Below are 14,140 nucleotides of genomic sequence, written 5' to 3'. Positions count from 1 at the left end.
TGTGTGTCTGATTTTAGTTTTCCTGGTATAGCACTCCCTTCAGCACTTCTTGGGGAACTGGTCTGGTGTTGGTAAATTATTTCAGGTTTTGTTTATCTGAGAATGTTTTTGCCTTTTTGCCTCAAATGAAAGATAATCTTGCTGGGTATAGTATTCTTGGTTGGAACTGTTTTTCACTTAACACTTTGAATATATTTTCCCATTCTTTCCTCATATTTTTTCGGATGAGAGGTCTGACATTAGCCTGATGGGATATCCTTTGAAAGTAACTTGACGTTTCTATTTTGCCAAATTTAGTATTTTGTCTCTGTCTGTGGTTTTGGTCAATATGGCTATGATGTGCCTTGGAGAAGATCATCTTGAATTGATTCTATGTGGGATGCTTTGTATTTCTTGGGTCTGGATGATTTAGTGCCTCTCTATGTTTAGAAAGTTTTCTTCTAAGATTTCATGGAATAGATTATCAATACCCTTATTAGTTTCTTCGCCTTCTGGGATACTGATGATCAGGATGTTTGGGCATTTAATGGTATATAGTATTATTCGTATGTTATTTTCATTTTGGGGGTGTTATTTTCACAGTCTTTTTGGTGAATTTTTCTGGGTCAGAGGTTCTATCTTCTACATCTGAGATTTGATCTTCTGCATGATCTAATCTGCTTTTAATACTTTCAAGGGACGTTTTGATTTTCTGTATTATAGCCTTTATCTCTGACAATTCTGTTTGATTTTTTTTATGGTATGTATTTCCTCTTTCAGTAGTGCAACAACCTCCTGGAACTCGTTGTCTTTTTTATTTTGCATCTTCTGGAGTTAATTGTCTCTTTTCTTGCATCTCTGTTAGCTTTTTACTATGAATATTCTATATTCTTTATCTGACATTTCCACGAGTTCCCTTGTATTGTCTGTGGAGGATGAGGAGTTATTCTTTTCCCTTAGGGGAGAGATATTTTCCTGGTTTCTCATATTTCTTGTGTCTATGTGGTAGTTTCTAGTCATCTGAGATATTATACGTTTTTTCCTGGTTCCTGGCTAGATCTGGGGCACAGGATGGTGAAGTCTGGGCAAAACGTCTTCAGTGGTCCGGATTTCTGAAAGGGGCTACTCAGAACTCAGATATAGATGGCTGGTGATTGGCTTGTCTTGGCTAGATCTGGGGGATAGGAAGGTAAAGTCTGGGCAGAAGGTCTTCAGTGGTCCTAATCCCTGAAAGGGGCTGCTCAGAGCTCACATATACATGGCTGGTGATTGGCTTGTCCTGGCTCCTGGCTAGATCTCCAACAGCTGATTTTTTGAAAAGATCAATTGGTAAGTATCTAGCTAGATTGATCAAGATAAAGAAGACACACATTACCAACAATAAGAGTAAAAGAGGTGACTATACTATTCATATATTAAAAAGGATACAAAGGAATAATATAAACAACTATATGCCTATACATTTGAATATTTATATTAAATGGACAAATTCCTTGAAAGACACGAACTGCTAAAGTGTAATTAAGAAGAAAAATTTTTAAATTTTAATGAATAACCTGAATAACCATGTATCTATTATACTTGGAAAGTCATGATGCATTTTTGCATACAAAAATAGAGGAAGGGAGAGAGCACCCTCCACAGACAATAGTCACACCGTAATCCCTTCTCCTCCATCTCTCCCACCTTTTTGGATTTGGGGCATGCATGTACACACACCTGGTGTGTTTCCCAAGCTGCCAGCTCCTGCTTTTCTGTGCATGTTCACATTGGGATCATGTCAATCAGTCAGGTCTGCACTGGTATCAGCATGCTAGGTGGACACATCAGGCTTTCTTAGTAGTTACGTTTTATCTTTTTATTTTTATTTTAAATTTCTTTATTTCTTCAATGAGTGAGTGAAGTGAATGAGAGAAAGAAGCAACTTCATCATAATCCCAGCACCACAATCTACCCCCAACATCAGCCAGCCCTGGATCATGAGTGTGCACATGTCTGGAATATTCAGGGAGGTCTCGAGACACAAACCTGAATCTTCCCATTTGGGTCAGCCTGGCACAGCCTCATGTTTTACTGCTATGCCATTTACTGCTGTTCCACTGGCCCCTATTTTTAATTTTTAAAAAATAGCTGCATATTTCTGGATTATGTATCTCTACTAATGATACAGTATTGTATGAAAATTAACCTTATCATCCAACTAAATTTCAGCTCAATTCCTAGTATATGTCAGTGACCTCTAAATACTAAGATTGTCAGACTAGACACAACACTTTTGATCTAGAATGGGATATATGATCAAATAGTTAACCACAAATCTGGGGCCAGGTTCTAGGCTAATGGTTATGGGAGCTGGGTCCCACATGGCTGGCTTCAGATATTTTTTTTGGGGGGGCGGGGAGTGGTTTTTACCATAGGGCATGTGGGCTCACCAGTAAGACAAAGGGAGAGACAGAAAGTGAGAAATCACATCCCCAGGAGAGATGGCCATGCCACAATCCCTTCTCCTCCATTCTCCTCTTGGGACCTTCGGCATGCACGCACACATGCCCCGTGCAAGTTTAAGGTACTGGGTCCGGGACTGGAACCGTGGTCGACTACATGGGAGTCCAGCGACATAGACATTACGCCAACTGCTGGTCCCATGGCTGGCTTCAGATTGAGTCCTGACCCTAGGAGCTTGAGAAACAAGCCAGGTGTATGTGTATGCATGCTCAAAATCCTAACAGGATGGAAAAATGAAGGCAAAGGGATTGTGGCATGACCACACTCCATTGGAAGGTGCTTTCCCTTCGCCTTCTCTCTGCAGAGCACGCATGCCCTCTGACAAATAAAATGAAAGATTTTTTTTTTTAAAGAAGATTTGTGGGTTAGCAGGTAGCATGATGGTTAGGATGTTGGATTCTCACATGGCTGACAGTAGTTCAAGTCTTGGACGTGGTGACTTGGTTTCTCACTCCCCCCATCCCCCATGAGCACGTACCCAATAGCAAATAAAATAATAATAATGATAAAATTCATTTTTTAGAATTATTTTATTTAACTCTACGTATTTACTTATTTTAATTTGACAAGAGAGGGACAGAGCGAGAGAGAGAGAAGGAAAGCAAGAAAGTAAACCACCAGGTCCAGGACTCAAACAATTGGCCATGTGGTAGTCCAATACCCTTATCTAACATGCCACCTGTCAGCCCTAAAATGAAATAATTCTTTTTTTAAAAAAATAAAAAAGATTTGATCCTTGGCAGGCTTAAGTAAAAGAGGCATATCTTCTTCTCTATGGAGAGGGAAGACAAAAGGCCATCCCCATTCTGACTTATTTTCAGCAAATTCTCTTCCACAGGGTATGCAGAGGATGTGGGAGTTACCTGGAAGGACTATATTATATTCAGCCTTTGATGTGGTTTTTGAAACTCAGACTGCGGAAAATATCGCATTTAACAACATGTTACAATGTTTGTTAAAATACTTTTATAAACTCAAAAAAGTATTATATGAGTGTTGTTAACATAACAGTGTACCTAAATTAAGAGGAGGGATCCAGCCATCCTGTTACCCTGGAACCTCAAGACTAGATAAATTATTCCATGCGTAGGTTTACAGAAGAACCGAATCTAAGAAATCGACCGGAATCAATCTTTAGATAGTTTATTCACCTCAACTTCACTTATGTAAATAAGTGAAAGAAATTGAGGGTAAAAACCAGGCAATCCTGTTCGACATTAGATAAGCACACACCAATATACCTCCCAAAAGACAGAATTTTTTCCCTTTAGTCAGTACTCTGGGATTTTTATGAAATACTTCAGCTTTTCTGAAGTATTTACACTCAGTCAAGGAAAGTTCATATCTTCACCCTTTGAACGCAGGATGTGATAAATCTTGGGGGGGTCATCTCCCCAAGTGCTGTTCAGAAAGCCACCGGGTGGGCCATGAGAGGAATGCCTGACTTTTGCCAGATGGTAAAAGGGAGAGGAGACTGTCCTTGGTCTTATTTTGATTTCTCTGGTATGTGTGGGGCATTCCGCCAGAATCTTATCTTTTTTACTATACTGTTTTTAGTTTCATGAAAAGTGATTTAATTTTGTTCTACAGTGAACCCTAACTGATGGTTTTACTTTTGAGGGTGGAGAGGGTTAGTTTTTGTTGTTCCCTGGATAGGGCTTTGTCCCTGGCCCCTGCCAGGGCACATATGTGTTGGCTGAGTAGAGGGCGTGCAGCTGTCTGAAGTGCAGGCGCGATGTTGCCTGAAGGGAGGCAACGGCATGGTATTCTTCAGCCCAGTTCCTTCCTGGGATGTTATAGAGGCTGGTCTTTTTGCATATGGCCCCCAACCCCATATATAAAATGTGGGATGTGCCTTATCAACATCGCAGTGCCTCTCCTCCCCTCCCGAAGCCCCTCGTTAATGGTGGATTCAGTGTGGAGAGTTGCCCCTCACCCGTGAAAAGGCCGCGGTGCAGCCGTCACCACAGTCAATTCTGGAACTTTTTTTTTTTTTTAGATGTTTTTGCTATAGGGTGTGTGTGCTCACTGGAAAGAGAGACAGAGAGGCAGAAAGCAAGAAATCACCCCCAGGGGGGATGGCCACGCCTCAATCCCTTCTCCTCCATTCTCCTCTCAGGATCTTGGGCACGCACGCACACGCATCTGACGTGAGTTTAAGCCACCAAGTCTGGGACTCGAACAGCAGTTGACTACATGGGAGTCCAGCGACATAGCCACATAGCCATTACGCTAATGCTGGTCCCAATTTTGGAACGTTTTCATCACCCCAAAAGACTCTTCCTACTTATTCCTTAACTATCAATCTCCACTTCCCACCCCACTCACATTTCTACGTAACTACCTGTGTACTCTATGTCTCTGTGGATTGGCCTTTTCTAGTTCACATGTATGGATTCTGGCAATGGCGTCCTTTGTGCCTGTTTTCTTCTGCTTAGCATAATGCTTTCAGTGTTTCTCCATGTTGTAGCCTGAGCTCTGGTAGTCCTTCCTCTCTATGGCTGAATAATACTCCATTGTGTGGGTACGTTTCTTTCCTTCTCTTCTCTTCTCTCTTCTCTTCTCTTTTCTTCTCTCTTTCTTTCTTTTTTAAGAGAAATTTTTACTATGGGGTGCATTTGCTCACTGGAGAGACAAGACAGAGACAGAGAGAGAGACAGACAGACAAAGCGAGAAATCACTCCCCAGGGGGTACGGCCATGCCGTAATCCCTTTTCTGCCATTCTCTTGGGATTTTGGGAATGCACTCACATATGCCTGTAAGTTTCAAACCTCTGGGTCCAGGACTCAAGCTGCAGTCAGCCATGTGGGAATCCAGTGACATAACCGCTCCGCCATCTGCTGGTCCCAAGGGATCTGTTACTTTTGCTTATTCATTTGTCGATGGACATTTGGGTTGCTTCTGCATTTAGGCTATTCTGAGTAACAGTGCTGTGAACATTTGCATACAAACTGAGAATTTTATGTTTTCATTGTGTGTCACTTCAGACTGAGCCATGAATGGGCACACCATTTTGGCTCCTTTTAGAAGCCAAAGATACAACATCTCTCTAATGGCAGTAGAAAGCCATGGAGCCCACGTCACTCAGCAGAACACCCTGAAGAATAAATAAAAGAAAACACATACTAATGGGGTCAATTTTAGAGAAAATAAGCTTAAAATAATTTTTTCTGTACTTTTGATGAATCATCTCTCTGTACTTTTAATTATTGCCGTGCATATTTACCATTTCAACAATAATGGTGTGATTGGCTGAAAAATGGGAAAATTTGAACATATGTGAATTCAGCCTAATTCTTCTCATCTAGGGTGTTTCCTCCACACAAGGCTTTGTGTTGGGTGATGGGTTTGTAGTGACAAATAGGCAGGGTCTGTGCCCTCAGGTGCGTATGTCCAGTCTTGCCGGCAGTGGGTAGTGGCCATGGGGCATGTGTGAGGACAGGGGAGACATGCAGCTTGTGCGAGAGCACCTCTGCCAGGAGACAGATGGCACTAATGGAGCTTCGGTAGAAAACTTGACCAGACTTTGGGTGGGATGGTAGGGAAGCAGCGTAGAGGCAGCTTCCTGAAGGAAGTTCATGACCACACTGGGATAGAAAGAAGGAACTGAAATAAATAAGCAAGAGGAGAAGAAAGGGCGGAAGAGAAGGAAAAGAAAGAGTTCTGAAGTAGAAAGCTGAGCGTGGTGGCTGCATCACCTGTTCCAGAATTTGAAAGCGAGGTTCTAGGTGTGATGTGATGAGAACCGAGAAAGAGAAGGGCAGGGACCTGGGGCCCTTGACTGCAGCAGCAGGTACTTTGGACCCTACCCTAAGCCAGGACGTCTTTGAAGGAAGGTGCATGAGCACTTCTGCGTTTTGGCCACTCAGAAGGGACCCAGGGTCAAGAATAAAGTCCTGTTCTCTGAGCAGTGGGAGGACTGTCTGTGGAGGACAGTGGGGGGATTTGAGGTCATGGTTGAGGGGGTGCTCAGGAAGTGCCACTGTTGTAAAAGATGGAAATTTGAGGAGCTGGCAGGTAGCGTGGTGGTTAAGGAGCTGGATTCTCATGTGGCCTACTGAGGTTCAGGATCTGGACCTGGTGGCTTGAAAATCACAACAAACAAACAAATGTTTTAAAAAAATAAAGTACGAGTTTGTTTTGGAAAAAGACGAGAATCTGGTGCTGCGCCGCGAGATGTTATGGAGAGCGCCTGGCGTGACTGCCCTGCAGTGTGTCCCTTGCCTTGAACCGAACTTCTCTTTGCCTTAATAGAGCTGAAAATGCCAATAATAATAAAGAACGAAAACTGTCGAAACAAACCAGATGATGGGGCACCAGCCGGCCTTCTTCATCATTACAGTCAAGGATTGGCAGTTGCTCTTGTAGATGCCACATACTCATTATTTATTAACTTTTAAATTGAAAATCTGGAAGAGGAGCTAATTATTTCAGGGAATCAAGAAGTTGGGCTTGAAGCCGGCAGGTCACATGGTGGTTAAGGCACTGGACTCCCACATGGCCAACCGTAGTTCAAGTCCCAGACCTGGTGGCTTGCTTTCTCACTTTTTATCTCTCTGTCTGGTGAACACACATGTCCTATAGCAAACATTAAATAATAGTAATAAATAAAATTAAATCTTAAAAAAAAAAAGACTTTGGACTTGGCAGGTAGGGAGATTTACCCAAGCTGTTATTTTGCAGCCATTAGGAGGCCACAGTACTTCAGATCCTGGAGTCAGAGGAGAAGTAAACGTGGGGTAGGGGCAGGGTAGTGCGGGGCAGGGGCAGGGCAGTGTGGGGCAGCCTACCTTGTGGAGCTGCTGTGGGGACCTAAGGAGAGGTGTGCCACAAGCTTTGCTCAATGAGGAGCTGAGGCCAGAGGGGTAGGTGGTCCAGGGTCAGAGTGCTGGAGATGGGGGGTATAAAGCAGGTCTGCCCGTCTCTGAATCAGTGGTCTTCCTGCCCCAGCTAGGAGCCAGAGGAGTAGATGCCAAGGACTTGGACAGTGGGGACCTCTCATGACTGTCTGAGGCACAAGGTGTGCACACACACGAGGGTGTGGCCAGGGAGGTGGTGTGTATGCACACGGGGTGGGGAGAGCAAGCGGTGTGTGCTCACATGGGGTGACCAGGGGAAGTGGTGTGTGTACACATGGGGTGGGCAGGGGAGGCAGTATGTATACACATGGGGTGGGCAGGGGAGGCGGTGTGTGCGCACTAGGTGAACAGAAAGCAGTGTGTACGCACGTGGGGTGGGCAGGGGAGGTGGTGTGTACACACATGAGGTGGTGGGAGTGGGCATGGGAGGCGGTGTGTGCACACGTGGGTTGGGCAGGGGAGGCGGTGTGTGCATGCAGGGTGGGCAGGAGAGGCCGCAGGATGGGCAGGGGAGGCTGTGTGTACGCATACGAGGTGGGCAGGGGAGGCGATGTGTATGCATGCGGGATGGGCAGGGGAGGCTGTGTGTACACACACGAGGTGGGCGGGGAGGCGATGTGTATGTATGTGGGGTGGGCAGGGGAGGCCATGTGTATGCACACGAGGTGGGCAGGGGAGGCCATGTGTACGCACACGAGGTGGGCAGGGGAGGCCATGTGTATGTACATGGGGTGGGCAGGGGAAGCGTCCTAGCGTTGACCACTAGCTCATGTCCATTAGACTCCCCCTGGATAAGGAGCCCTCCTCAGGGCGAGGGCAGAGCTCATCTCCTGTCTGTATGTAAATCTGCTGCTGCAGCTGAGAATCGCCATGTAGTGATTTGGGGCAACTTGGATGCATTTACTGTTATGGCAAGGCCAGACTTGAAGTCTGGTAGGTACTTTGAGAGGCCCTTTTGTCCTGCCTTCAGCCAGGCTTCCTTCCCAATAGGACTGGGTCTTGGAAAAGTACCCCATGCAGAGGGATAACCATGCTCTTAAGATCTCTAGGCACCTGCGGTTGTCAGAGCAACACAGATCAATATGGTCTCTTTTGTAGAGAACAGAGCATGCTCAGTGGCCGAGCACACAACTCCAGTTTCAGTTTTTTGGAGCAAAGACTCCAAAAAGACTGCATTCTCTGTCCAGGTATGTACTCTTCAGGTGCAGCAACCCAGGAGGCCGAGAGCAGCCAGAAGCTGACCCACTTACTGAATGCGGTGACGGACGCTCTGGTCTGGGTGATCGCCAAGAGTGGCACCTCCTCCCAGCAGCAGTCCGTCCGCCTGGCCAACCTCCTGATGCTCCTCTCTCACGTCAGGCACGCCAGGTATGCCAGGTACAGACCAGCAGGATCAGCCCCACCAGGGCATGGGGTCACACAGTCAGTTGAGGTGAAGTGCATTGTGAAATGTTTGCAAGTTTAAAGTGGGGAAGGTAGACCTGTCACCTCTAAAGGAAAAGGAACGCCTGAAAGGGAACCCTAAGAGGGCTTGCTTCATTTTCACCCTGTGACCACAGAAGGTATTAGTTTGTTACTGAGCTGCTAAACAGAAATACCTAGGGCTGGGCAAGGCTGGAATGGAGGCTTATTTGGCTCATGAGCCTGGTGGTGAGACAGTCTGAGCATGCGGACGGCATGTAGTTGGCTTCTGGTGCTAAGTCACAACATGGCAAAGAGAAGCAGGCCTGTCCACAGACAAGCAGAAAGGGAAATAGAGAAAGAGAAAAGGAGAGGAAGAGAGGGACAGACAGACTTTTTCACTTCCTCTGTTTGTCACTCCCACACTCCCAGCTGATGGGATGGTGCCTGCCCACCTCGAAGGCAGGTCTTCCTCTCAGCCCACTGACCCACATGCCAGTCTTGCCTGGAAAGGTGCCTGCCCATATTGAAGGTGGGTCTTTCTCTTAAAGGTCTCACCACCTCCCATTGCCATTACATTAGGGACCAAATTCTAACACAAGAACTCCGTGGAGGACAAATCGCTATCCAGACCATAGCAGTGGGCTCATGAATGTTTTGTGGCACCTTCCAGGCACTTCATGGCATCTGAGGGTGACTTATCTGTTTTGTGCTTGCTGGGACTTAGAGCTTGTTTGTACAGTTTTTTATTTAACTTTATTTATTTTTTAAAATGTGACCAGAGAAGAACAGAGTGACAGTGAGTGAGTGAGAGAGAGAGAAGGAAAGGGAGAAAGAGAGAGGGAAAGCGAGAAAGCAGGCTGCTAGGTCCAAGACTTGAACCCTGACAGCCATGTGGGAGTCCAGCACCCTTAACCACTATGCCACCTGCTGGCCCCTTGTTTATGCAGTTCTAAAGAGGAAGTTTCTCCACCACTGCCCTACCTCCCCACTCCACCCAGAGCTGAGGCCCTTGAGGTCACCTTGGTGAAGAGGCTCCCATAGATCACCCCTTGAACTGATCCGAGGAGATGCACAAAGCCTTCTTTAAGAGTTGTTCTTTACTTCCAGTGGTACCAGGGTATTCAGGGGAACTGACGAGCCCAACAGGAGTAGGGGGCAGGGACGCAGAGTGTGCTCCAGGTCAGGGGATGTAAATCACCTGTGCTGATAAAGGGGGTGTATGGCAGCAGCTGCTCTAGCACAGTGGTGCTCGTGCGTGGAGTCACCAGGACAAGAGTGGTCCTGCCCTGGAGCTGGGGCGGGGAGATGAGGATGGAAGGCAATTGCTCACCACGACATACACCACAAGGGTCTTAACAAGGGAGGCCTAAGTTATTCAGCATGCAACCATTGTAGAACAGATCCAGTCAACCCTAGTATTTGCAGGTTTCATATTTGTGAGTCACCTACTTACTAAGACCAATACTTGTGGTGCTCTTGAAGTCACGCACAGAGTACAGAACTTTGGAGTGGCCCTACATGCATGTACCGGACTGAGGTGGACCAAGATACTCTGCCTTCTTTTAGCTCTCATGCTGTGAACAAGCGTCCTCTCCACATCCAGCTATTCATAATTTCACATTTTCATACTTTTCATTGGTGATTTCACTGTTTAAAGTTGTCCCCTACACAGCACTGACATGCTACCTGGAGTCCTTAAGCATGGGAAAGCCATGATGTGCCACAGGGAGAAAATTCCTGTTAGATACACGCCATCCAGACATGAGTTAGGGGGCTGCTGGTCATGGGCTCAGTGTCAGCGAGTCCACACCATCTACTGCGTGAACCTGCACATAAAGCAGGGTTACATGTTGACCAGCTACTGAACAGGCTGTGACCAGAGGCTTGCAGAAACCGCACTTGTATTTCCCCTAGGAGTGGTGATTCATTATTTGCTAATTCAGTGTCTGCAGTGCCTTTATAGAACAAAACTGCCAGGAATCATGAGACTCGTACTATGGCCAGGCACTGCCAGGCCACTGTGGGTGTGTGGTGGGACACAGATTTCAACAGGACATTGTCCTTGCCCTTAGATGATGAAGTGCAAAAACGTGGTCCCAGTGTACGACCTGCTGCTGGAGATGCTGAATGCCCACACGCTCCACGGGTGCAAGTCTTCCACCTCGGGGTCTGCGGGCAGCCCGGCAGAGGACAGCAAGAGTAAAGAGGGCTCCCAGAGCCTGCAGTCGCAGTGAGGCCCAGTCCTGACAACAGGCCCACAGAGGTGGAGGGCTGAAGGACGGACTCCAGTGTGCGGCATGGGCCCTGCCGGGCATTGGTGGTTCATCATTGTTCTGTGCGGCTCCCCTGCTTGGTTATGGCAGGCCCAGCAGGTGCCATCCTTTCCCCCTCTCCACACCTGGGAGTCTGGGAGAGAAAGCCAGTTTTCCTTGTTACCAGGGGGCAGATATGAACGCAGTTTGTCTGTCATGCATGGTCCATAGGATCCCTATGCGGTCCCTTGGTGTTTGGTCATGCTTCCCCCACTTCAGAAAACATCCTGAAGGTTTTGGAATGAATGGTGGAATTCTGACGTAGGGCCGTAATTCAGCATGGGGAGGGATGGTGACCTACCTAGAGGTTGTTACCTTAGAATTGACTGTGTGCTTTTCTGACCACCTGAGTGTAGGATTGACAATCAACTAACCATGATGACAATCCATGAGCTAGTTTTACATTCCTACCTCACAGACCTGTGAGGACTGACGTGCCGACTGCATTGTGTCCATGGCTGTGGCTAACCCGTGAGCTGTGTTCTTCCCCCTGCCCTTGCTGCTATCTTCATGCAGATTTACCCCTCTCGATCTGCATCTGTAAAGACTGCACATTATTTGGAGTGACCATGTGTGCGTTCATGATCCCTTTCATAGAAGATCATGGGGGATTTTAGTCTCTCTGGTCCTGGAGTTGCCCTTCCTGAAAGCTCTGTTGTCCCAAGAGGGTCCAGGGCACAGTGGAGAAGGGCTGTGTTTGCAGGAACGGAGTTCTCGTCCATGGGTGGGAGCTACAGCTACAAAGCTTCCCTGGGCAACCGTGACCACTGCATCAGCCTACCAAAGGAGACAGGGACCCTTCGGGTTGAGGATGTGTATAGCTCGCTGCCCTGTGGGATAAAGAGCTACAGACGCCAGCGTGTCAGCCAGGGGGCCAGATCATGGACGTGCTCAAGAGCACAGCACGTCAACGACACCTGGTTTGGGAGCTCTCCTTACAAAAGAGAAATACGTAGGGGGAATTATTAATAGCCAGAAAGAACTCTTTTGCACCTTATGATTCCTTTAAAATATTTTCTTATCAGAACATTTATTTCATGGGCTAGATGGAACAGAAAATTAGTAAAATATTAGCTCTTACTCCAAGTGGAACATAAATAGGAAAGTAGCTCTAAAGTGGCCATTTCCACTTGCTATTTTTAATCCTTTTTATTTCTTATTTTTTAAATTAATTTACATTTATTTACTGAGCATTGTCACAGCATACAAAATGTAATTTCCCATCCAGAAGAGGCTGCATAGTAGCTTAACCATACATGTTAACTTGCTTTTTAAAAATTGAAATATTCAGACAAATTTTCAGGAACAGAGAACGTGTAAAATGAGTAACAGCTACACTTTAAGCAGTTAAATAGTCATGTTTTATTTTTATGGTGATATTTTTAAAAATTACCTTGGGATAGAATATTAAATACATTTTCTTTTTAAAAGTAGGACTACTTTGGCTAGTACATTCTGTATTTACGAAGTCATTAGGAAGATTATATTCAGGGTTACAGAGGTTGGTTCCTGCCAGCGAGACCTTGAATAACTCTTCCTTTTTATATTGGTGCAGTTTTACTAAAAGTCAAGCTTAGCTGTTCCAGAAACTCTTGAACATTTTACCTAGAGAACACGATGAGACCGAAGTGGTCTGAAATTATTCTTAGTGACTCGGTGTCACAGCCCTACTGAGATTCAGTATGGAAAACATACACTTGACTTCACAGAAACCAGTGTTATCCAGAGGGTCCATTTTCTTTCTTTCTGACCAGCCTAGAAGCCCCCACTAAAAAACAGAGATGGGAGGCCTGAAGTAGGAAGTGGGAGGCAAAGAAAGCTAGATTGAACAGTTACTTGCCAGTGAAATTCTATTAATTGTATTTCAGTAAGAGACCACTAGGGAAGAACGAAAAAGTAAAATAACAGAATGAGGTCCACGCCATTGTCTAATGAGTATGAGGTGGAGTGATTCTTTTTCCTAGGGTGAACTTTGATGCCAAAGACAGACACGAGATTGGACTCAGGTGTCTGGATACCCTTCAGTGTGGAGTCCTGTGCATACCTAGACCGGTGGCCATCAGTTCTTTTCCACAAAGATTTCAGCATGTTTCTCAAGGATGCTTGTTTCACAGCATTTGGACCTTGCCTGCCAGGAGGGTGCAACACTTTTATTTTCTTCTTGGCTCTGGTCTTACTTGGATGTGTTGGAGATACAGGTTAGTCCAACCTGAGAGGCCTCCTTCATACAAGGCTGTCTTGAATTTAAAAAAATTTTCTTTGGCTATAGGACATGGCGAGGGCAGGGGTGAGGTGGGAGAACAAGAGAACAGCTTCCCAGAGGGATGGCCAAGCTTCAGTCCCTTCTCCCCCAGTCTCCTCTTGGGATTTTTGGGCATGGACGCACACATCCCAGGTGTGATTTTTAAGCCATTGGGCCTGGGACTCAAACCACACAGTTGTCTATGTGGGATCCAGCGCCTTAACTCCCATACCACTTGCTGGCCCTAGGACTTGCTTTTTTAAGTATCTGCTTCTTGAGGAGAATCTCAGCGTGAGAGAAAGTTATAGTTGCCTTCTGGCACTTTAGATCCGACCTTTTCAGCTTACATTGGGTCTCCGAGGACCTTTACAGGACAGCAGCAATGACACGGGGGAATACGATGGATGATAATATTCCTGTTCTATCAGAGGTTTGTAAGCTGGAGAGTATTACCATCCCCTCCAATCTGTTACTGCTTTCCCCAAACCCATAGCAGTGGAGCATGTTCCTTGGAAAAATACCCACGTAAAATTTAGGCACTGAAGCCTCCCTACGGAGGTGGGTATACTATCGCCTGAAAACTCATGCCATGTATTCTCGATCTCCAGCTCACTGGAATTCCGGCTCCAGTGGCAGCTCTGATACCTTGCCTTGTCTGTGATATATAATGTTATCACTCTTTGTCGCCAAGGATCTCTTCTTCTTGATTCTGAGGATCCTTTTCACTCGAAGATCAGCCACTGTCATTCATGGAGAGTTCCTCAATGGGAACGGCGAAGATCTGAGATGCTAGGTCAGAGAAGTTGCCATCAACACGTTGTCGCATTTGTTTTTCTGT

At 46.0% G+C, this 14,140-nt stretch overlaps 1 protein-coding gene across 1 annotated transcript in view; it reads left to right on the top strand.

The window, feature by feature from the left end:
- Positions 1-12,256, top strand: part of ESR2 (estrogen receptor 2) — an 82,093-nt gene extending 69,837 nt beyond the window's left edge. The window contains exons 8-9 of the mRNA XM_027768343.1: positions 8,532-8,776; positions 10,821-12,256. Coding sequence (XP_027624144.1) covers positions 8,532-8,776; positions 10,821-10,982 — 407 coding nt within the window. The 3' untranslated portion in view covers positions 10,983-12,256. The remainder of the gene's footprint in view (positions 1-8,531; positions 8,777-10,820) is intronic.
- Positions 12,257-14,140: the final 1,884 nt, after the last annotated feature.

The sequence above is a fragment of the Tupaia chinensis genome, unplaced genomic scaffold (assembly GCF_000334495.1).
Source record: "Tupaia chinensis unplaced genomic scaffold, TupChi_1.0 Scaffold000075_1, whole genome shotgun sequence".
NCBI classification, from domain to species: Eukaryota; Metazoa; Chordata; class Mammalia; order Scandentia; family Tupaiidae; genus Tupaia; species Tupaia belangeri.
The sequence above is the reverse complement of the archived record's forward strand: the minus strand, read 5'-3'. Positions and strand labels throughout refer to the sequence as shown.